We start from the raw sequence: 25,278 nt of genomic DNA on the forward strand, positions 1-25,278 counted from the left end.
CAGACATCTCGGAAGAGAAGAAATTTTTTTTTCTCTTGAGTGGAAGAAGTTGAAGGCAAAAGTTCCTCTCCTCCTTCTAACTCACCCTCCGATAGGTAATAACACTCCTGCTCCGAGTCAGACCCCTGAGAGGGAGGACAATATTTTTGATCCACTTCCATCCATGGTCTTTTTGCCCGGGAGTGGGAGGGAGTTTCTTGAGGAGGGGCGAGGGAGGCTACTGACTGACCCCTCCTTTAGTATTTTTGCAATACAATCCTGACACAATTGTTTCCTATGTGACTCTGGCAATTTTTTTGCACAAGTCGCACATTTTTTAACCTTCTTTTTATCAGTTTGTCTCTGAGAGGAATCTTTATCCTAGAGAAAACAGAAGGTAGGTAAAGTATGGTGTGCATACGTAAGGAGTCATAACCCTTACCCCAAGGGTGAGACTCACGTGACCCTGGGACATATCTGGAGTTCCATCAGGACGAGGAAGTTCCATACCGCGACAGGTAACAGGCAATGCAATATGCAATCCACAAAAATAATCCAAGTTAGAGTTATCAGCTCTAACTACATACCTGTGCGTGTCCCTTTAAATGCGGGCGTTTTGAATTTCCCGCCTTCCAAGATGGCCGCGGACTGGAAGTAGCCCGACGTCACTTCCGGTCGGCTATTCGTTTCTTTCCTTTGGAGTGCAGCCGCCATAGCCGGCGACTGAGGCTTGCTATGCGGCGCAGCGAGGATCCCTGCCGATGCATCCACGTTTATGGAGCTGCCGGTCACCACCTGGTCCGCGGCCAGGCCGAAGCCTGCTTGGGAATCCCCAGCCCCCACACACTACCCGAACCCTGCCTAGGATTCCTCCGGTAGGTGTCTCAGGGTGGGAGCAAAGGGACCCCTCTTTCGAGGGGTGTTAGCCTGGGCTTTAGGGGGAAGAGAAGGGGGAGTGCACGGACCCCCCGATCTTGCCCCCTGCCCGAGTTTCTTTCCTGCAGTAATACAGGAGCGACGTCTCTCTGCTCCTGACCCTGTGGGGACAGGAACAACACTGGCAAGTGGGTGGTGGGAGGGGCCTTTTAACCTCTCTGTCTTCCTGTCCCTACAGAGGTCAATAGGGCAACCTCCTGTAGTGCGGTCATGGGGGATGTACTGGAAAGAGTTATTCCTCAGGTACACACATATAACAGATTGTTCTGGACAGTCATCTGAAAGCTGTGGTACGCTTTAAAGAGGCTCTGTCACCACATTATAAGTGCCCTATTTCCTACATAAGGAGCTAGAACGTAGGTGACCGCAGTGTTTTTTATTTTAAAAAAAACGATCTGTTTTCACCACTTTATTAGCGATTTTAGATTTATGCATATGAGTTGCTTAATGCCCAAGTGGGCGTATTTTTAATTTAGACCAAGTGGGCGTTGTACAGGGGAGTGTATGACGCTGACCAATCAGCATCATGCACTCCTCTCCATTCATATACTCAGCGCATAGGGATCCTGCTAGATCCTTATGTGCTGTCTTATACTAACACATTAACAATACTGAAGTGTTTAGACAGTGAGTAGACATTCCACGGGATGTCTATTCACAATCTCTGCCCTTCGTTACTCTGTCTGTGGTAGTTACAGCAGAGGAAGCGTGATCTCGCTGTAAATGACAGGTTACAACGAGATTACGCTTCCTCTGCTGTTTCTACCATAGAAACAGTAGAGAAGTGCAGAGATTGTGAATAGACATCCCATTGAATGTCTATTCACTGTCTAAACACTTCAGTATTGTTAATGTGTTAGTATAAGACAGCACATAAGGATCAAGCAGGATCCCTATGCGCTGAGTAAATGAATGGAGAGGAGTGCATGAGGCTGATTTGTCAGCGTCATACACTCCCCTGTACAACGCCCACTTGGTCTAAAGTAAAAATACGCCCACTTGGGCATTAAGCAATCCATTAGCATAAATCTAAAATCGCTAATAAAGTGGTAAAAATAGATCGTTTTTTTAAAATAAAAAGCACTGCTGTCACCTACATTATAGCGCCCATCTCCTTATGTAGGAGATAGGGCACTTATAATGTGGTGACAGAGCCTCTTTAAGTAGACTTAACCACTCATACTTGAATAAGGCTTTCAAGGTTGATAAAAAAAAATTGAAACGCGTAGGCCTTTTTGCTCACTGTATTTTAAACTGGATTACTAATAAAATTGGAAGAATTTCCTTTTAAAGCGCTGAATCAAGTACCTTAAGGCTCGGTTCACACGACCTATTTTCGGGCGTAAACGAGGCGTATTATGCCTCGATTTAGGCATGAAAATACGGCTACAATACGTCGGCAAACATCTGCCCATTCATTTGAATGGGTTTGCCGACGTACTGTGCCGACGACCAGTCATTTACGTGTCGTCGTTTGACAGCCATCAAACGACGACGCGTAAAATGACTGCCTCGTCAAAGAAGTGCAGGACACTTCTTTGAAACGTAACTTGAGCCGTTTTTCATTGAAGTCAATGAAGAACAGCTCAAGATTACGGGCGTCAAAGACGCCTCGCATAATGCGAGGAGCTTTTACGTCTGAAACGACGCAGCCGTTTTCTCCTGAAAACAGTCTGTCTTTTCAGACGTAAAAGCCAGTTTTCGTGTGCACATACCCTTAGGGTATGTTCACACGCTTAACAAAAAACTTCTGAAATTACGAAGCTGATTTCAGAGAAAACAGCCTCTGATTTTCAGGCGTTTTTGAAGCTGAAAATGAAATTTGGAGCTTCTTTTGAGGCTTCTTTTCAGGCATTTTATGAGGCGTTTTTCATAGTGTTCAATGGAAAATCAGCTCCAAAAAACGCCTCAAGAAGTGACATGCTACTTCTTTTTACGGAACGTCTTTTTACACTCCGTTTTTTGAAACAGGCGTAAAAAGACGCCCTGTATGAACTAAATGCTGTTTTTCCCATTGATTTCAATGAGCAGAGGTTTGTAGGCGTTCAGCTTCCATTTATTTCAGGCGTTTTTCGAGGCGTAAACACCCCAAAATACGCCTGAAAACACTGCGTGTGAACATACCCTCATTTGAATTAAACCGCTGACCACAACGAGGATCTGTGTGCAGTTGAAAGCTGGAACCGGTCAGTAGGCGTATCACCCCTTTTCTATGTCTGTCGCTGATATTAACTTGTTAAAGATACCAGGTTGTAAGTAGAAATAAAGCGGAGATCAATTTGTTATTTAACGTTTTGGAGTTTCATTGTTTGTATATCAAGTCTCTACGTTAAGAGGATGTTTCTGCAGAATCATACGTAAAACATAGGATAAAACAACAATGCTGCATCTGTATAATGCATTGTTAGCCAATGTTTTTAATAAGAGCTTCTATGCTATTGATAAAGATTATCTTTCTAAATACAAGTGGAATTGGTTAGTTCTGAATATAGTAATTCTGGCCCTTCCCTCTCAGTGGCTGTTACTGTGGTGGTCGTGCTGGGACATTTTTTTTTCCCCCCGTTAAACGTTGTTTACATTAAAGTTTTTAAATGTATAGGGAAATGTGAAAACCATCAGGATATAATTTACAGATCAGATAAAATGTAAAGTCAGTGTACCTAGGGCATAATTTATCAAAACGGTCTATCAGAAAGACTGACCTTGTTGCCCATAGCAACCAAAGCAGAATTTTTAGTTTTCCAGAGCAGTTTAAGTAATGAAAGCTGAGCTCCAATTAGATTCTATGAGCAGCAAGGTCAGTTTCTCTGATAACTTTGGACTGTTGGGCCTCTGTCTAACTACAGTTATCAGGAGTGTAAATATAATACCGTATATATGTGTATATATATATATATATATATATATATATATATATATATACACACACATACACAAAACATACATAAATACAGTGAAAACTGTCCAAAAGACCACCTCATTCAGAAGACCAACCCTTTATCTAGACCAGATGTTCGGTGACAGAATTTCAGTTCCATTATATACTATGCATACTGGATATCTTCTTTTTAGAGGACCAACCCTCTAGAAGACCATTTTTTTAATGTAATATTGGGTGGTACTCTAAGGCTATGTTCACACGGAGTATTCTGCAGGAGGAATATCTGCCTCAAAATTCCGTTTGGAAGTTTGAGGCAGATTTTCCTCTCCCTGCACGCCGATTTTCGCTGAGTTTTTCGCTGCGTTTTTCGCCCGCGGCCATTGAGCGCCGCGGGCATAAAACACCGCAAAATACGCTTTCTTTGCCTCCCATTGAAGTCAATGGGAGGTCAGAGGCGGAAACGCCCGAAGATGGGGCATGTCGCTTCTTTTTCCCGCGAGGCAGTTTTACTGCTTGCGGGAAAAAGACGCCGACGCCTCCCATTGAAATCAATGGGAGGCATTTTCGGGCCGTTTTTGCCGAGTCTTGCGACGCGGTTTCCGCATCAAAAAACTCGGGAAAATACTCTGTGTGAACCCAGCCTAAAAGAAGAAAAGTATACAGAATGCTGGTTAAAGTGTTTAATGTAGTCACAAAACATGCAAAAATACACTAATCAATAAACACACAAAGAAAAACCACAAAGTCATGTCAATTACATGGTTTGCATATAGTACTTTATTCCCTGCATCTGAGAAATATTGTCCTGCCCTGTACCAAGTCTTGTAACTTGAGATTACATACTGTATTACACATATCTATACAGAATATGCAGGGGTCTTCTGCCTCTATCTTCCCAGTTTACCCTACCAGAGACTTATAGCGCATAATGGGAGTTTTAATTTCATAACAGCTGGAGAACCACAGGATGAAGAACACTGCATAGTACTATACAGTGTCCTTCAGAGTCCCCAGCTTGCCTGCCCTCTTACTCTAAATCCCCAGCATGGCTCCACTCGCCTTCTCAGTCCCTAGGAAAGCCTTCTTTTTGTCAGACTCAATCAGCTTCTCAGTCCTCAGCATGGCTTACCTCTCCTTCGTCTCTAGAATAGCCTCTCAATTTCATTCTATTTTTATTTTTTGAATGACCCACCTTGCTTTCCTTCAAACCATGGCTCCTTAACAGGTAGTGGCAGACAGTGCAGGTTGAACTCTATTCACTGCAGCATGATATATCAGCTGCACATAGAATATTAAATATTCACTTCTGTAGCTCCTTTATATCCTCCAGTAAGTGGTGCCTTTGCCTCTGCACTGAATTCAAACAGGGGATACATCAGTGTGGGATAGGAGCAAGCAAAAGAAGAAAATCAAAGCTTGGCAGCTCCCTCCTTCGGTTCTCTCCTGTATGCATGGCCTTATTGTCCCATGCTGCATTTTATTTCATACAGCAGCACTGAGAAGGTTCAATTAAGTGACACACTAGGTCCTAACAATGGGAGTCCCAGCATAAATCCTCAGAGTGAGGTGGTCTTTTTAACCCCTTCCCGCAAATGGGCGTTACTGTACGTTCTTTTTTAGCGGTGCGTTCCCTCAAATGGGCGTCCAGTAACGCCCTGAGCATGAAGCAGGCACAGAAGCTGTGCTCGCTTCATCTTCAGTGGGTGTCGGCTGTAATATACAGCCGACATCCCACTGCAAAGGTCCCCAGGTAAGTGTAAAAAAAAATAAGTAAAAATAAAAAGTTTTACGTAATAAAAACAAGAATCCCGTTTCCCTGACCAAGTCCTTTATAATTAGAAAAAAATAAAAATCAATAAACATAATAGGTATCGCCGCGTTCATATTGGCCTGAACTATAAAAATATCATTTTATCCCGCAGGGTGAACACCGTAAACAAATAAAAAACAACGGCAGAATTTACTTTTTTGGTCACGTTGTTTCCAAAAAATGGAATAAAAAGTAATCAAAAAGTCGCAAGTTCACCAAAATGGTACCAATAAAAAACTAGTGTGTCACGCAAAAAAACAAGCACTCACTTTGCTCAGTTGACAAAAAAATAAAAATAAAAAGTTATGGCTCTCAGGATATGGTGACACTAAAACATTTTATTTAGAAAAAAAGTGCTTTTATTGTGTAAAAGTAGTAAAACATTTAAAAACTATATAAAAATTTGGTATTTCCGTAATTGTATTGAACCGCAGAATAAAGTAAAGTAAACATGTTTATACTGCACTGGGAACACCATTAAAAATTTATTTAAAAAAAAGTGAGAGAATTTCTGGTTTTTGGTCTCCTCACCTCACAAAAAAAAATTACAAAAATTAGCATGTACGCTAAAATGATACTAACAAAAACTAGAGCTCGTCCCATGAAAATCAAGAACTCACACAACTTATCAACGGAAAAATAAAAAGTTATGACTCTCGGAAAGCAATAATGCAAAACAATGGTCCAGACTAATTTATATGTGCAGCAGTTCTTCACCTAAATCCACACGTCATCTTTGGCTAGCCCTAACTGGTAGACCCTGTAAATGCAGCAGAAACTATGACATTTTGGGGTCTTGTGATACATACTAGTGAAGAAGTCAAAGATTAGGCAATGCTGGAGTGCGGATGTGTGTCCAAATAGCAGTTTACAACCACATATGGGGTATTTCCTTACTCAAGAGAAATGGTGTAACACATTTTGAGGTCTTTTCTCCTTTATGAATTGTGGAAATGAAAAATTATGAGCTAAATCTACGTATTATTTGGGGAAAAATATTTTTTCATTTCCATGGCCCAATTCTAATAAAATCTATAAAACGCCTGACGAATTAAAATGCTTACTACACCTCTAATTTAATTCTTTGAGGGATTTAGTCTCCAAAATGGGATCACACCTGGGGAATTTCTACTGTACTGGTACTTCAGGGGCTCTGCAAATGTGACATGGCCCCCAGAAACCAATTCAACCAAATCTGCGCTGCAAAATCCAAATGGCGCTCCTTCCCTTCTGAGCCCTGCCGTGGGTCCAAACCGCAGTTTAATACAACATATGGGGTATTGCCGTAAATCGGGAGAAATTGCTTTAAAAATGTTGGGGTGCTTTTTCTCCTTCATTCCTTGCTATGTTTTTCTAGAAAAAAAGTAGATTTTCATTTTCACAGACTAATTCAAATAAATTAAACAAAAAAAATCTGTGGGGTCAAAATGCTAACTATACCCTTAGATAAATTCCCTGAGGGGTGTAGTTTCCAAATTGGGTTCAGTTTTGGGTGGTTTCCACTGTTTTGGCACCACAAAACCTCTTCAAAGCGGAGATGGTGCCTATAATATATTCTAAAAAAAAAGGTGCTCCTTTGTTTGGAGGCCTGTGTTTCAGTCCAGTAGCATACTAGGGCCACAAGTTGGATATTTATAAAATCTGCAGTATCTGGGCAATAAAATATTGAGTTGCATTTCTCGAGTAAAGCCCTCTGCGTTACAGAAAAAATTGTATTACAAATTAATTTTGTCAAAAAAAAATAATTAATTGTACATTTCCCCTTTACTTTGCTTCAATTACTGTGAAACTCCTAAAGGGTTAAAACACTTTCTGAATGCTGTTTTGAATACATTGAGGGGTGCAGTTTTCAAAATGGGGTGTTTTATGGGGGTTTATAATATATGGGCCCCTCAAAGCCACTTCAGAACAGAACTCGTCCCTTAAAATATAACCATTTGAAATTTTCTTGAAAGTGTGAGAAATTGCTGCTAAAGTTCTAAGCTTAGTAACGTCCTAGAAAAATAAAAGGTTAAAAAAACGATGCAAACAAAGTAGACATATGTAATATGTTAAATAGTATCACTATCTCAAGCTCCAGGTTGTCAAACTTGGTCCCAGTGGATAGTTTTTCAGGATTCGGACTCCTATAAAGACATCATACGAGAGCCACATTCCTTTAGTCAGTCTGAATAGCACCTCAGCCTTTGGGATGCTGTGGAGGGTCCCCTCCTTCTCCTTTCCGCTTTCACTTTCTTTCTTCATTCTCTAGCTTGGGAACTCAGCTCCAGCCTCACTTTGGAGAACTAAGATCCCCTTTCATTATCTTCTCTTTTTCAATCAGAACACTAATGTATAACAATGTATTTATGCTTTTTGTACATTTGCTGTTGGCGTATGTACTCTAAATGTGCAATGCCTTGTTTTATGTACCCTTTATGTTACAAAATGGACCTCTAGGGTCAACAAAATAAAGAATTTCAAAAAAATAGTATCACTATCTGTTTACAAGCAGATGCATTTAAAATTAGAAAAATCATAATTTTTGCAAATTTTCTCAAAATTTTGGTGTTTTTCACAAATAAGCAATGAATTTATCGACCACATTTTCCCAATGACAATGTACAATATGTCACAAGAAAACAGTCTCAGAATCGCTTGGATAGGTAAAAGCATTCCAGAGTTACCACATAAAGTGACATGTCGGATTTGAAAAAATGGGGCTGAAGGCCAAAATTAGCTTGGTCCTGAAAGGGTTAAAGAGACTCTGTCACCACATTATAAGTGTCCTATCTCCAAAATAAGGAGATGGTGCTATAATGTATGTGACAGCAGTGCTTTTTATTTAGAAAAACTATTTTTACCATGTTAGAAGCGATTTTAGCTTTATGCTAATTTGTTTCTTAATGCCCAAGTGGGGTGTTTTTACTTTAGACCAAGTGGGCGTTGTACAGAGAGTGTATGACGCTGACCAATCAGCGTCATGCACTTCTCTCCATTCATTTAGTCAGCACATATTGACACTGCGTTATTCACTATGTGCTGTCTTATACTGACACATTAACGTTACTGAAGTGTTTAGACAGTGACTAGACATTCCTTCCAGCCAGGACGGGATGTCTATTCACAATCCCGGCACTTCGTTAACGTTTGTTTGGTACTTACAGCAGAACAAAGTGTGATCTCGCTGTAACCGGTCATTTACAGCGAGATCTCGCGAGATTACGCTTGTTCTGCTGTAAGTAGCAAATAAACGTTAACGAAGTGTCGGGATTGTGAATAGACATCCCGTCCTGGCTGGAAGAAATGTCTAAACACTTCAGTAACGTTAATATGTCAGTATAAGACAGCACATAGCGAACAACGCGGTGTCACTATGCGCTGACTAAATGAATGGAGAGAAGTGCATGATGCTGATTAGACCAAGTGTGCGTTGTACAGAAGAATGTATGACGCTGACCAAAGTAAAAACACGGCCACTTGGGCATTAAGAAATGAATTGGCATAAAACTAAAAATCGCTCCCAACGTGGTAAAAATAGATCGTTTTTCTAAATAAAAAGCACTGCTGTTACCTACATTATAGAGCCCATCTCCTTTATGTAGGATCAGAGGAATATTTCAGGGTCCCCAGTGGGTCTGGTTCTACTCCCACAAAATTGACAAAGGTTCTCCTGACCTTTATATAGATGTTAGAGGTAAGTTTCTTCTTACTAACAAACATGGTAGAAACAACTCTTTCTGCAAGTCCTTTTCTAGATAGGAACTTTGTCTAAAATTCAAAACCATGAGTTGCAACTGGTATAGAGGAGGATGAAGCAAACAATATAAAAAAAAAAAAACCTCCATTGTGAATTTGTAGCTTAGAAACTTGTTCAGTTGTTCTAAGTTTATAATGACTCAGAAAGCCATTGAGCTTTTTCATCAGAAACTATGTGGAATAAAAACCCTTCCCTAATTCTTCTCTGGGAACTAAGATTACTACTTCCTTTTGGATAAGAGAACGAATCTCTCCCTCCAGAGCAGCTATTTTTAAGTGGTTCCTGGCACATTTAGTCTGGATGAATTTGTTTTGGGGAAGGAGGAAAATTCTAGACAGAATCCTGACTGGACAACATCTAGAATCTGTATGTTTGTGCAAATCAGGCCAGGGGGGGGGAAAAAAAAAAAAAAGAGAATATTCCCAAACTGGACATCATTGATGACTTCCTTTATATTTCTTGTATTTGTCTGGGCATTGAAATAAAAAACCCTTTGATCTTTTTGGAAACCTATTCTTTTTTTCCCCTTAAAAACGCTATTTTTCTGCCTCCTAAAAAAAAACAACAACTTTTGACTCTTTCGAAAGGGCACTGGCACCTAAGGAGTTGGGAATCCATTTTTCCTATCAGAAGCTTTATCAAAAAAGGTCATCTGGGTTGGACCAAACAAATTACTACCTTCGCACGAGATAGCACACAATCTATATATAGAGCACTGATTATTTTTCTACGACTTTAGCCAAATAGCCCTACGTGCACAATTTTACTAGGTGGCTGCTCGGGCAGATAATCTGACTGCATCAGCTGAGTCAAAGTGGGAGGGGAAGCCAGGATTTCCATAGTTCTAAAGACCCAGCCAAAGAACGGCTATATTCTGCTTAAAGAGGCTCTGTCACCAGATTATAAATGCCCATTTCCTACATAATCTGATCGGCGCTGTAATGTAGATAAAAATAGTGTCATGACAATCAGCGTCATACACTTCTCATTGTTCCAGCCCAGCTTCTTTCACTGCACAATCACACTGTGCTGAGCTGGAACAATGAGACGTGTATGACGCGGATTGGTCACTGATTGGTCAGCGTCATACACTCCTCTGTACAACGCCCAGTTGGTAAAAAGTAAAAACACGCCCAGTTGGTCATTAAGAAAACTAATTAACAATTCTAAAATTGCTCATAACTTGCTCAAAAATGATCGTTTTTCTAAATAAAAACCATTGTTATCTACATTACAGCGCCCATCAGATTATGTAGGAGATAGCGCACTTATAATCTGGTGACAGAGCCTCTTTAAGGCTGCTATATTTGCTTAAAGAGGCTCTGCCACCAGATTATAAATGCCCTATCTCCTACATAATCTGATCGGCGCTGTAATGTAGAGAACAGTGGTTTTTATTTTGAAAACCGATCACTTTTGAGCAAGTTATGAGCAATTTTAGATTTATGCTAATTAGTTTCTTAATAGACAACTGGGCGTGTTTTTACTTTTGACCAAGTGGGCATTGTACAGAGGAGTGTTTGACGCTGACCAATCAGTGACCAATCAGCGTCATACACGTCTCATTGTTCCAGCTCAGCATGATCCACAGCACAGTGTGATTGTGCAGTGAAAGAAGCTGGGCTGGAACAATGAGAAGTGTATGATGCTGATTGGTCACTTATTGGTCAGCGTCATACACTCCTCTGTACAACGCCCATTTGGTCAAAAGTAAATACACGCCCAGTTGGTGATTAACCCCTTACCGCACCAGTACATCCTGTATTGCAGTGCTTTAAGGCACCGGGACGTACTGGTGCGCCCTGGCTAAAAACTGTCACCCTGTCAAAGGACAAGGTGACAGAACTGTGCCGTCAACTGTTTATTACAGTTGATCGGCACAGTAAGACAGCAGGGGACCAATCACAGCGGTCTCCTGCCGGCGATCACTGTGATTGGTCAGTCAAAGCAGACTGACCAATCACAGCTCCATGACGTGGTGTATGTGATGGCGCTCGCTCAGAAGCTGAGATTAAATCAAGACTTTTATACAGAAGGTATTTCAGACAACCCAAATCTTTAAGATGCAGAAAGGATTGCTTAGATTTTAGTCATAGGCGTATACACTCAACTGGCTCTATCCTAATTAGTACAGTTTTCTTAGTGAAAGAGGTATATCCTTTTAAGTGCGGCAGGGACAAAAAATTTTGTCTCATTTTGCCATTCACGTCAATTAAGGCTTTTAATGTTTTTATGATTCGGAAAGAGCCTATGGCGTCTAGGAGCTAGAACCTCAAACATCTGGTCTGACTCCGATCTGGTTTCCTTTGCATCATCCAGATTCATGGTGGCTCTAACTGTCTTTAACCGGTTCCCAACCGCCAGCTGTGTATATACGTCCGGTGGCTCTATTGGTCCCGGTGATCATGTGACTCTTCACAAGATCACCGGGTGCCGTTAGTGGCAGGCTGCTGCGGGGTCTTACTAAACCCAGAACATCCCTATTAGTGACAATAGTTACTATAAGAGGGCTGAATTCCTCTGTAACTGGTGCTGCTGTGTAGCCCCAGTTAGAGTGGAAAAACAAGGTGTAAAAGAAAAAGAAAAAAATAAAAGTCCCACAAGGGACTCTTCTGACTTTTGAGGGACAGACCTTAATAAAAAAATAATATAAAAGTGAAAAAATGTTTTATAATAAATACAGATGAAATACCCACCCCAAACCCCCCCCCCCCCCGCCAATCATTTAACTTAAAATAGACATGTATTAATCAAAATTTACGGTAGACAAGGACTAAAAAAAATAAAAGGCCTATTTTAGGGCAAAACTATATTACCAGAAAAAAAATTGCTAAAATGTAAAAAAGCATATCTTTTACTAGAATTTTCAAACTTTAAGCCTAGAAATTCTAATATAGAAAAAGGATGTGCATAAAAATTATGAACGGCAAAATCACGTTACTAGCACAACAAATAAAGTTATAGCCGTTTAACTAATGCATGCTAAAAATGCCTAAACTGTGTCTGGTCCTAAAGGCTCAAAATAGCCCGATCCTGAACTAATTAATAACAGGTCAGTATCCTCTGCAGTAAACCAGGATTTTCCCGCCATTCTCTCTCAGAAGAAGAGTCAAAATCTGTCAAAAGCTTCCTCTCTTGAATAACACGAGTAACATCCTCAGAGATACTAATCTCTGAGTTTTAATAGATCTTTTTACTACGGATTTGACAATCTGTTTAATATATATTTTTTTTTAATCAAAGAGGCGGATTCGTCTGCTAGTACTCTATCTTGGCAGGTCTAACAAAGAGGCTTAAAAGAAGCTAAGGCCTTCTTACAAATCCCACATTTTCGATTTCTAGCCTTGTCAAGTTTCAAGGCCCCATTCACATCCTGAGACATATAAAAATATATAAAAAAAGAGGAGCAAGGGATATAATGGGAAAAAAATACATCTCGCCCATTAAGGCAGAAATGCAATCTTTACACAGGTCTGTAGAGGACTGGTGCCTCTGGTGGGTTCAGACGGGTGGCGCACCTGGCATCTACTCTTTCCAACATTCTGCGGGCTGCCAAATAAATTCTTCCGGCACGGAGGGCAGGCTCCATCACCTCCCAGTACATATTTAAAAAGCCTTGCAAACACCGGAAGTGTACGCGGTGATGTAGCCTTCAGAACTGCCAGCCGACTTCCAAAACTGGCACAGACGGCATTTTAATGAACCAGACAGAGGCTGCCCAGCAAAGCTGCGGCAGCCTCAACAGCGAGCTACAGGGGAGCAGGCGGGAAGAAAGCCATGCTTGAAAAAAAGTGTGTCTCAGCGCCAAGTCTTATGCCTAAAGGAAAAGGACACCCAAAAGGTGAGCTACCCTGGTCCTTCCCTCAGTCCCAGGATGTAAAAAAAAAACTAAAATCTCCAAAAGGGAGCTATAGAGCTTTCACAGGCCTCCCATCCGGAGGTCAGGAAACCTAAACTGAATTGTAGGGGGGGGGGGGGGGTGTGATCCTTTTATCTCCTCGGGTTTCCTGTCCTCCTCATATGGGTGCGGTCATGGGCAAAACTGTAATATTTAGAATTATGACCTACAATTTTATAGATGTAATGTTTTAGAATTTACTCAAGACCAAAACCAAAAAATTAAAATACCTTCTTCATAATTTTTTTTTTTTAAATGTGACTTTTCTGACAGACTTTCAAAAACTACACCCTAGCCAATGCTTACTCATAATGAAATCCAATGTCATGATTCCCAACAACAACTACCAGCTCAGTGTGAGGAGGATGTCGGAACATAGACTGAAATCGAGCAGCATCATCTTCCCATGCCTGAGGAAAGAACAAGAAATATTAAAAAAACAAAAACAGTAAACAGAATCTGATATCAAAGAGCACTTTCGGCTATGTGCATACTTGCTCTAATTGCCCTTCTCGTGTGTTACCATTAGTTCTGTTTTATCCCAAATAGAAAGCAAATAATAAATAGTCAACAGGCCAGCAGTAATACAAAAATCTAGAAGATGCTATCTGCCTTCGACTATCATTCTTTCAATAAATAAAAAGAAAAAAAAGAACTCCATGGAATGGGTGATAGCACAGAGAGTGGCAAAGTGTCCATCTGGGTTTTGAATAGTATCCAGTTGTGTGTAAACAATACCGCTACTTTCTTCAAAAATGTTTTCTTTACAAAATTATGGGGCATTGAAAAATTATTTCTACACTATCTTTCCTGCCGACGATAAAGAATATGGATTGTTGTTTCTTCTGACATGCACACTGAAAAGCTGTAGCACCATAACATTTAGGCTGGGTTCACACTGAGTTTTTTGCAGGCGGAAAGTCTGCCTTAAAATTCCGCTTGGAATTTTAAGGCAGATTTTGCACTGCCGGCACGCCGATTTTCGCCTGCGCCCATTGTGCGCCGCGGGCAAAAAACGCAGCGAAATATGCTTTCTCTGCCTCTTACTGATGTCAATGGGAGGTCAAAGACATAAACGCCCGAAGATAGGGCATGTCCTTTCTTTTTCCCGCAAGCCGTTTTTCCGCATTGCGGGGTGCCGATGTTGTTGTAAGTCCTTAAATGCAACGGTCGCTATTGACCGCCGCATATAAGGGGTTAAATCGGAGGGGATAATGGCTGTGATCCCACCCAATGTCTTCCCTCAGTACTAAGGCTGCCAGTAGTAGCCAGTACTGAAAGATGCCGGGCTGCGGGGAATGCCTGTGTGCTCCGTTAGGAGCACACGAAGATGAACAGGCTGCAGGCACAAGGACCAGCACTGCAGCCTGTCAAGCTACGTGGGCTGGTTGTGAAGGGGTTAAAGAGACTCCAGTTTGTAGCCACTTCAAGGAAAAAGAAAGAAACAAAGAAAAGAAACAAAGAATGAGTTAAAAGAAAGAATGAAAAGAAAGAAAGAGCAGCACTTCAAGGCAGAATCCGCACGGGTGCTATTGGAACTTGACCTTGATCCAGGGTCCAAAGCATATAGCTGTTAACACCTTCCCGACCGCCCACTGTCTTTTGACGTCAGGCGGTGCGGGTGCTTAATCTACAGAGACGTCTTTTGGCGTCGCTGCAGATCAGGCTGATGAGCGCTCGTGTGAGCACTCATCCTCTAAGCAGGAGCTGTTACTAACAGCTCCTGATCTTAGAGCAGCCTCCTGAACACAGCTGGGGTCGACAAACATTCGGACCCCAGCTGTTTAACCCTTTGATTACCGTGGTCCGTGACCGCGGCATGATCAAAGGGAATTCCCCTCTTTGATCGCATCACCGGGATTCCAGTGATGCGATCAAACACTGGGGAATCCCTCTGCAGTCAGCCCTGGGGACCTACAAAGGACCCCAGGGCTGTCTGTTCCGTGTGCCTGCTGTTCGGGCACACTATGTGCTGCCCGATCAGCAGCCTGTGTCATAATGACACAGTGTAATGTATTAGTATACAGAAGTATGCTAATACATTGCAAGTAAAAAATAAAGTCACAAATAAAGTTATCCCTTGATGGGATTAAAAAAAAAAAAAGTAAAAAAACAAATAAATAAATAAAAAAAGTCCCAAAAAGAGTATTTATTTTGCATTAAATACATTTTATTGCCCCTACACTAAATAAAAACAAAAAACCTACACATATTCGGTATCTACACGACCGTAATAACCTGAAGAATTAATCGAATTCGTTATTTAGCTTGAAACGTGAACGGGATAAAAAAAACAAACAAAAAAAACTATTCCGAGAATCGCTTTTTCCTATATTCACGCCGTAAAAAATTTTTTTTTTACCCCCAAACTGTCGGGAAAAAAAAATACTATTTCTCTCGCATAAAACAAGACCTCATACAGCAACGTCAATGAAAAAATAAAAAAAAGTTATGGCTGCTGAAACGCAGAGAGGCAAAAACAGAAAAATTGAGCTGGTCATTAAGGTCTTTTCAGGCCCGGTCATTAAGGGGTTAAAGAAATCACAGCACTCTTAGAAGTTTCTAATCAAAAATAGGGGTTTTATTTATCCATGTCTATGCAGTATTTCAGCCCTATCAAAGGCCTTTTCTAAAGCAATGTAATACATAAACTAATCGGGTATATATACTCATATTTGCTAATAAAACAATCAAGTGTAAAATTTATACAATGCATTTTAAAATACATATAAAAATACTAAATATCCATAGTGATAGAATACATTTTTTTTTATTGGATGGTCATAAATATCTAGTGAACATGACAAATATACAGTGTTTCAATAACTTAAAAAAATCCAAACATATTAGTACACAAGAAAATGGCGACAGCACTCTGCGAACACCAATAGCACCTAAACACTATAAATAAATATGCATTGCTGCTGAATCTACTTACAATAGTGAGGTTCTTAGCGCACATTTTGATCAAATAGTGTAAGCCCACCTGCTACGACAAGGCAACCTCTATAAGGTGGATCTCTAACGCTGCTCATACATCCAGAACTGGGACATACATAGAAGCCTACATATAACTGGGGATGGTAGGAACCAGAATTAAACTAATTAAAATCACCCAGGGAAGAATGGGAGGAGTGCAAGATCAAAAAATGGAAGCATAATATTTTGTGAAGGTAACGAAGTCGATACATTTTGGCAAATGTTCAATTGTTTTTCAAAGTTCAATGTTGTATTGAAATGTTATTATGTAAAATTGGAAAAAGGCAAATAAAAATTAAAGTTTAAAAAAAAATAAAAAAATGGAGGCAGTCACTAACCCCATAAAACATATTAGATACAGAGGAGACAGGGTATTAAGCCACTCATCATCAAAAGAGTTGAGCTAGCGACATACAGGATCAAAATTGCATAGCATACTCAGAAGCGCACTGCGCATGTCCAAGAAGTGGTATAAGTGTGACATCACAACCAAATCGCACGGGTAAGCACATGAGCCAATAGGGGAATCGAATCGCAACTAAGCGTCCTAGATTAGCATGGTTGTATAAGAATTACATAGACCATGCAAACACAGATCAGCCATATTTTGACCTGAAACAGCCAGTATGCTAAGTGCTTGTCACTTCTTGGGACGTTTTTGGAGCAGTTTTTCATTGACTATCAAAAAAAGCTCCAAAAACGTCCTCGAAAAACGCTGCGAAAATCGCGAGTCGCTTAAAAAACGTCTGAAAATCAGGAGCTGTTTTCCCTTGAAAACAGCTCCGTATTTTGAGACGTTTTCGAGTTTGTGTGTGAACATACCCTCATAATGTATATATCCAAACATATAGCGACATCAGATAGAAGTAAGACTAGATTGTGTAGAGTGCTCTGTAATGTTAAATCCATAGTTATATTGATTGAGGGGCAATATGCTACAACAAAAATATTTATGCAGGACATTGTAGTTCTGTGTCATTAGAAGAACTACACTCAAACACCAAGTGGGTGTTGTAAAGAAGTGTATGAGGCCGACCAATCAGTGACTAATCAGTGACATACACTTCTCATTGTTCCAACCCAGCATGATCCACAGCACAGTGAGATTGTGCAGTGAAAGAAGCTGGGCTGGAACAATGAGAAGTGGATGACACTGATTGGTCACTGATTGGTCAGCCTCACACACTTCTTTACAACACCCACTTGGTCAAAATTAAAAACACGCCCAGTTGGGCATTAAGAAACTAAATCTAAAATTGCTCATAACTTGCTCAAAAATGATTGTTTTTCAAAATAAAAACCACTGCTGTTATCTACATTCCAGCGCCGATCAGATTATGTAGGAGATAGAGTTCTTATAATCTGGTGACAGAGCCTCTTTAAAGCATATATCCCGTTCTCCTTGTCCAAGATAAAAAAAAAAAATGCTTTAAAACAGAGCATGCGCAGTACAGAGTTATACGGCAGAAGTTTAGGAGATTTGCTTTATGCAGGAGAAATGTGTTTTTTTCAGCACAGTTGGGGGTACAGATTATTGTGGAATTTAGAGAATTTATTTTTTGGTGTGAATATTGGTGAGATTGTCGGAATTGTTTTGTTTATTTTTTAAGCTGTTCACACTAAACCTGGTGAATTAATTCTTCAGGTTATTACAGTCACATGGATATCTAATATGTGTAGGTTTTTTGTCTCTATGTATGGCATTCCCAATAAAATGTATTGTATACTAAATTACTTTTTTTTCTTTATTTAGGTTTTTACATTATTTTTTAAACCCACAAAGGGATTACGGTGTCACAACTTTTTCTTATATTTATAATGCATTTACATACTCCTGTATGATAATACATTATCTTAAAAAAAAATAAAAAAATTAAAAACCCACTTTTTCCCCTTATAAAATGATTTACTATTAACCCCTTGCGTACCTTCGACGTAATAGTACGTCGCTGGCCGCTTATTCCAGCGTACCTTCGACGTACTATTACGGCGCAGGAATAAACTGTCACTATGTGAAATCACATAGTGACAGAACAGCGGCGGCAGCTGTCATTGACAGCTAACCGTCTCTGCTACCGGCCTGGGGACCAATTAGCAGTCCCCAATGCCGGCGATTGCTGTGATTGGTCAGTCTCTGAAGACTGACCAATCACAGCCGTCTGTGACGTCGTCTGCAGGAGAAAGCTCCTGTCACTTTCTCTGATCTCCTCACGTATCTCACAGAAGTGAGGAGATCAGAGAAAGCGGTGTAAAAAAAAACAACACTATTTTTATTAACCCCTTCCCGAAAATGGGCGTATAGTAACGCCCTGAGGATGAAGCGGGCACAGGAGCTGTGCTCGCTCCATCTTCATCGGATGTCGGCTGTAATATACAGCCGACATCCCACTGCAACTACAGCGATCACGGTCCTCTCCGATCGCTGGAGTTTAACCCCTTAAATGCCGCTGTCAATAGCGACAGCGGCATTTAAGTGATTGATACAGAGGGAGGGGGCTCCCTCTGCACCCCATTGCCCCCCCCGCGAAAAATCGCGGGGTTCTGATGGTTGCAATGGCAACCAGGAAGCCTAGCAACGGCTTCCTGGTTGCCAGGTACGGGAGCCTATTAGGTCCTGCCCAAGGCAGGACGTAATAGGCTCAACTGTCAGTTGTAAAGTGACAGTTACAATACACTGCACTACATCAGTACATACAGAAGTAGTGCAGTGTATTGTGCAGGGGATCAGAAGATCAGATCTTCCAGTCCCCTAGTATGTGTAAAATAAAAAGTGAAAAAAAAGTTAAAAAAAAAAAAGTTTTAGATAAATAAATACACATTTACCGTAATAAAAACAATAATCGCCTTGTTTCCCTGATCAAGACCTTTATAATTAGAAAAAAAATGAAAAAAAAGACAAAAACTAGACATAATAGGTATCGCCGCGTTCGTATCGGCCTGACCTAAAAAAATATCATATTATTGATCCCGCACGGTGAACACCGTAAAAAAAATACCATAAAAAACAATGGCAGAATTTCCTTTTTTGGTCACGTTGTTTCCAAAAAAATGGAATAAAAAGTGATCAAAAAGTCGCGCGTAGCCAAACATGGTACCAATAAAAACGACAGTGTGTCACGCAAAAAATGTATGTACTCCGCACAGATTACATATGCCCCCACATTATAAACTGAAACACCAGTAAAACACTAAACAAAACTACTACCAAGCAAAATCTGCGCTCCAAAAGCCAAATGGCGCTCCTTCTGGGCCTGGCAGTGTGCCCAAACAGCGGTTTATGACCACATATGGGGTATTACCATACTCTGGAGAACCGCTTAACAATTTATGGGGCGTATGTCTCCAGTGGTACAAGCTGGGCACAACACATTGGGCACTGAAATAGCATATATGTGGAAAATGTCAATTTTCAATCTGCAACATCCACTGTGCACTAATTTCTGCAAAACCTTTGGGGGTCAAAATGCTCACTACACTTCTAGATGAATTCCTTGAGGGGTGTAGTTTCCTAAATGGGGTCACTTCTCGGGAGTTTTCACTGTACTGGTACCTCAGCGCAATGCAACATGGCGTCAAAAACAAATTTTGTAAAATCTCCACTCCAAAAACGAAATTGCACTTTTTCCGTTTAGACCCTTGCCGTATGTCCAAATAGCCGTTTACAACCACATATGGGGTATTTCCGTAATCAGGAGAAATTGTGTAACACATTTTGGGGTGTCTTTTCTCCTGTATTCCTTGTGGAAATGAAAAATTCTGAGCTAAATCTACAGGTTATTGGAAAAAATTATTTTTTTCATTTTCACGGACCAATTCTAATAAAATCTATAAAACACCTGAGGGCTCAAAATGCTCACTACACCTCTAATTTAATTCTTTCAGGGGTATAGTCTCCAAATTGGGATCACATCTGGGGAATTTCTACTGTACTGGTACTTCAGGGACTCTGCAAATGCAACATGGCCCCCAGAAACCAATTCAGCAAAATCTGAGCTGCAAAATCCAAATGGTGCTCCGTCCCTTCTGAGCCCTGCCGTGGGTCCAAACAGCAGTTTATTACCACATAATGGGGTATTTCCGTAATCAGGAGAAATTGCTTTACAAAAGTTGAGGTGCTTTTTCTCCTTTATTCCTTATAAAAATTAGAAAATTCTGTGTTTTTTCCAAAAAAAAGTCTCTTTTCATCTTCACAGACTAAGGCCTCATGCACACGACCGTAAAAACTCCCGTTATTACGGGTCGTAATTACGACCCGTAATAACGTGTTCATAGACTTCTATTGGCGACGGGTGCCTTCCCGTTTTCTCACGTGTTGAAAAAGATAGAACATGTCCTATTTCAGGCCGTAATAACGGCACGGACAGTCCATAGAAGTCTATGGAGCTCTCGTAATGACGGGTGGCTACATGTGTGCACCCGTCATTACGGCAGCGTTGCTAAGCGACGTCAGTAAATAGTCACTGTCCAGGGAGCTGAAAGAGTTAACTGATCGGCAGTAACTCTTTCAGCACCCTGGACAGTGACTACCGATCAGTATAAACCTGTAAAAAATAAAAGACGTTCATACTTACCGAGAACTTCCGGCTTCCTCCAGTCCGGTCTCCCGCCCGTTGCCTTGGTGACGCGTCCCTCTCGACATCCGGCCCGACGTCCTGGATGACGTTTCAGGCCTTGTGACCGCTGCAGCCAATCACAGGTCAATCACAGGCTGCAGCGGTCACATGGACTGCCGCGTCATCCAGGGATGTCGGGCTGGATGTGAAGAGAGGGACGCGTCACCAAGACAACGGCCGGGTAAGTATGAATTTCTTTAACTTTTATTACAGAAAAGGCTGTCCCTTCTCTCTATCCTGCACTGATAGAGAGAAGGGGCTGCCGATTAGTGCAGTGCTATTTTGTCGCCAAAAACGTGCCCGTAAATACGTGTGGAATACGTGTGACACCGGACCCGTATTTACGCCAGTATTTACGGGTGGGAAAAAATACGGTCATGTGCATGAGGCCTAAGTCCAATAAATTCAGCAAAAAACCTGTGGGGTCAAAATGATAACTATACCACTAGAAAAATTCCTTGAGGGGTATAGTTTCCAAAATGGGGTCACTTTTGGGGGGATTCCACTGTATAGGTCCCTCCAGGGCGTTGCAAACGTGACACGGCACTGAAAACCATTCCAGTAAAATCAGAGCTCCAAAATCCAAATGGGGGTCCTTCCCTTCTGAGCCCTGCTGTGGGTCCAAACAGCAGTTTATTACCACATATGGGGTATTTCCGTAATCGCGAGAAATTGCTTTACAAATGTTGGGGTGCTTTCTCTCCTTTATTTCTTGCAAAAATTAGAAATTTTTACGTTTTTCCAGAAAAAAAGTAGATTTTCATTTTCACAGACTAACTCCAGAAAATATAGCAAAATACCTGTGGGGTCAAAATGCTAACTATACCCCTAGATAAATTCCCTGAGGGGTGTAGTTTAAAAAATGGGGGTCACTTTTGGGGGTTTCCACTGTTTTGGCACCACAAGACCTCTTCAAACCTGACATGGTGCCTAAAATATATTCTGAAAAAAGGAGGCCCCAAAATCCAAGAGGTGCTCCTTTGCTTCTGAGGCCTGTGTTTCAGTCCATTAGCGCACTAGGGCCACATGTGGGATATTTCTAAAAACTGCAGAATCTGGGCAATAAATATTGAGTTGCGTTTCTCAGGTAAAACCTTCTGTGGTACAGAAGAAAATGTATTACATATGAATTTTGTAAAAAAAAAATGAAATTTGAAAATTTCAGCTCTACTTTCCTTCAATTCCTGTAAAACGCCTAAAGGGTTGAAACACTTTCTGAATGCTGTTTTGGATACTTTGAGGGGTGCAGTTTTCAAAATGGGGTGTTTTATGGGGGTTTCTAATATATAGGGCACTCAAAACCACTTCAGAACTGAACTCGTCCCTGGAAAAAATCGCTTTTTGAAATTTTCTTGAAAATATGAGAAATTGCTGCTAAAGTTCTAAGCCTTGTAACGTCCTCGAAAAATAAAAGGATGTTCAAAAAACGATGCAAACATAAAGTAGACATATGGGAGATGTTAATTGGTAACTATTTTGTGTGGTATTACCATCTGTTTTACAAGCACATGCATTAAAAATTGGAAAAATCATAATTTCTTCATATTTTCGCAAAATGTTGGTGTTTTTCACAAATAAGCAATGAATTTATCGACCAAATTTTTGCACTAAACTAAAGTACAATATGTCACGAGAAAACAATCTCAGAATCAATTGGATAGGTAAAAGCATTGCGGAGTTATTACCACATAAAGTGATACATGTCAGATTTGAAAAAATGGGTCTGGTCCTCAAGGCCAAAATGAGCTGGGTACTCAAGGGGTTAAAAAAAAACACACAATAAAGCACAAAAGTTACACATATTTGGTATCGCCGCGTACGTAACAACCCCGACTATAAAGCGGTTATATTATTTAACCCGCGCGGTGAACGCCGTAAAAAATCAAATAAAAACAATGGAAAAATTGCTGTTTTCTGTTAATCCGGACTTCAAATTTTTTTTATAAAGTGATCAAAAAGTCAAATCTACTCCAAAATGGTACCAATAAAAACTACAAGTCGTCCCGGAAAAAAAAATCCCTCATACAACTGCATCGGCGGAACAATAAAATAGTTATGACTCTTCAAATATGGAGACGCAAGAACAAATAATTTTGAAAAAAAAAGTGTTTTTACTGTGTGAGTAGTAAAACATACAAAAACTATAAAAATTTGGTATCTTTGCAATCGTAACAACACGTTGAATAAAGTTATTGTGTTATTTATACCACACGGTAAACGACGTAGATTTAGGGCGCAAAAAAAAAAAAAAAAAAATGAGTGGTGAAATTTCAGGTTTTCTTCTATCCCCCACAAAAAAAGTTAATGAATAAATTATATGTACCCCAAAACGGTGCTATTAAAAAGTACAACTTGTCCCGCAAAAAACAAGACCTTATACAGCTATGTCGACGCAAAAATAAAAAAGTTATAGCTCTTCGAATGTGACAATGGAAAAATGTCAAAAATGGCTTGGTCATTAGGGCCCAGAATGCAAGCAGGGGGAAGGGGTTAAAAATGTATTTTTATCCATGCTTTTAGTAAACTACACACAGAATTGTATATCTTGAGAAATTGTTACCTTGTCAAAAAAACACATGTATTTTTTGTAACTGGACGTCATCGTCAGGCTGAAGATGGCTCTCATACATGTTCTATGTGAGACGTCTTCAGCTCGACAGTGAGTGCTGATAACAGCTGAGCGCTTCTGCACTTTAGTTTCAACAATGGTGGGGATCTCAGCACTCGGACCCCGCCGATCCAAACTTTTGAGGTTTCAATGACATATCAAAAGTTTGATAAAAGTTTAGTTCTTATTGAAGACGTTGGAAGAACTGTTTTGAGACCAATTCATGTTGGAACCAGTCCATACAGTACATCCGAGTAGAGGAAAAAAAGAGAGCGGCACTCACCCAATGTCATTATCTTTAGTCTCTATTTCTTGGTAGAAAAAGTGGGTAAATACAGTGAGTACTACACAGGCAACAGCTGTTTCGCGTCAATGCGCTTTCTCAAGCCTACAGATGACAGTGCAGGAACACGACCCTTATTGGAACCAGTCCATCTTTTGACAAAGACACAGACCCTTGCTCAATGCTTGCTTTTCAGCTGAGCTTAAAGTATATGAAGAAAAATGTACCACTATTTCGGATTGTCCTTCTTCCTCATGGTTATTGGTTCTGAACCTCAGTATTCCTTGACATTCTGGTTCTTCCTTGTTATATTCGGTCTGCGCCCACCTCTTCTAGTAGATTTTCTTTTATGCGGCTGTCCTCAAAAATGGCTCTCTTTTTTTCCATTATGTTGTTTATTTTGATAATCCTTGGTTCTTTTCTGATGTTTTGAAAAAGGGTTATACAAATCACAATTGATGGTTGGAGTACATTTCTCCTGATGTGTAATCTTGTAAATTTGCATACAATTTAGGTCTCTTGGTTTCCTTAGTATCAGACCTAAACGTGTTCTATTAGGCTGTTTGTTTCTCTATAAACTTGGTACACTCTTGCTCAAGTAATGTAGATTTTAGAGCGGAGTCAAGATTTGATAATTTGACCGGAGACTCTTGTAAATCCCTCTGTAAAAATTCTATATTGAGTAAAATGATATCCAAACCGTATTTATTCAAATTTTTTCTTCAAATGGAGTACGAAATTCCATGTCCTGTTAGTACATATTCAGCCTTGACTGTGCCTGCATTCATCTGGGGATATGCTGGTTTTTATAACTTATGCGATGTCTTTTGATTGGTAAGTGGCTCCATTCCCCGCCTCCTCTGTATCTAATGTGTTTAATTATTGGATATTTATAGATTATTGAGACATTGTATATTTGTCACGTTCAATAGAATGTGACTAGAACTAGAATTGTGTATCACAATGCTTGAGAAAGGCCTTGTGGCTGAAACGTTGCATTGACGTGGATTAACAAACCACTTTTTGCGGAGATAGATCGATCGATCAAGAAATCCCACAGCACCTTTTGAATTATAAAAAAAAAAAAGGTGTCGTTTTATTCAGTCAACAAAGCTGCAACGTTTCCGTCCTGCTCTAGGACCTTTTTCAAGCATGGTGATACACCATATATCCTGCATGTCTCATTAACAATGAGGGATCATTAACAAAGTGTGTATTCAGATATTGTACAATTATAAAAATACATCTGGTACAATAATGTAATTGCGTGAAGTGATAAATACCCAGTAATAAAAATATTCATACATTTAAAAATAAGCATATTTTAAGCTTGATTAACATTTAATCATAAATGCAACCATGTGTACTTTGGTTGGATTTACAAGGCCACTCCCCAATCCTGGAACATGTAAATTCTACATTTCTATTTTGCGGTGAACATCCATGCGTTGTCTAGCTGCCTGGCGTCCTCCAGGCACTACTGCGCATGCTCGTGTATTGACAGCGGAAATGTCTCGCTGCGTAGCAACTGCACGGAGCATAATCTATTGCG

The 25,278-nt window shown here is 40.3% G+C and overlaps 1 protein-coding gene across 2 annotated transcripts in view; it reads right to left on the minus strand.

Annotated features, from left to right (window-relative positions):
- The window catches only part of MPPE1 (metallophosphoesterase 1), an 86,067-nt gene that overhangs the window by 41,252 nt on the left and 19,537 nt on the right, over positions 1 to 25,278 (minus strand). For both annotated transcript variants that reach the window (XM_075826438.1, XM_075826439.1), the window contains one exon: positions 13,550 to 13,653. In XM_075826438.1, the coding sequence (XP_075682553.1) occupies positions 13,550 to 13,653 (104 nt within the window). The remainder of the gene's footprint in view (positions 1 to 13,549; positions 13,654 to 25,278) is intronic.

Source organism: Rhinoderma darwinii, chromosome 5, assembly GCF_050947455.1.
Source record: "Rhinoderma darwinii isolate aRhiDar2 chromosome 5, aRhiDar2.hap1, whole genome shotgun sequence".
Classification (NCBI taxonomy): Eukaryota; Metazoa; Chordata; class Amphibia; order Anura; family Rhinodermatidae; genus Rhinoderma; species Rhinoderma darwinii.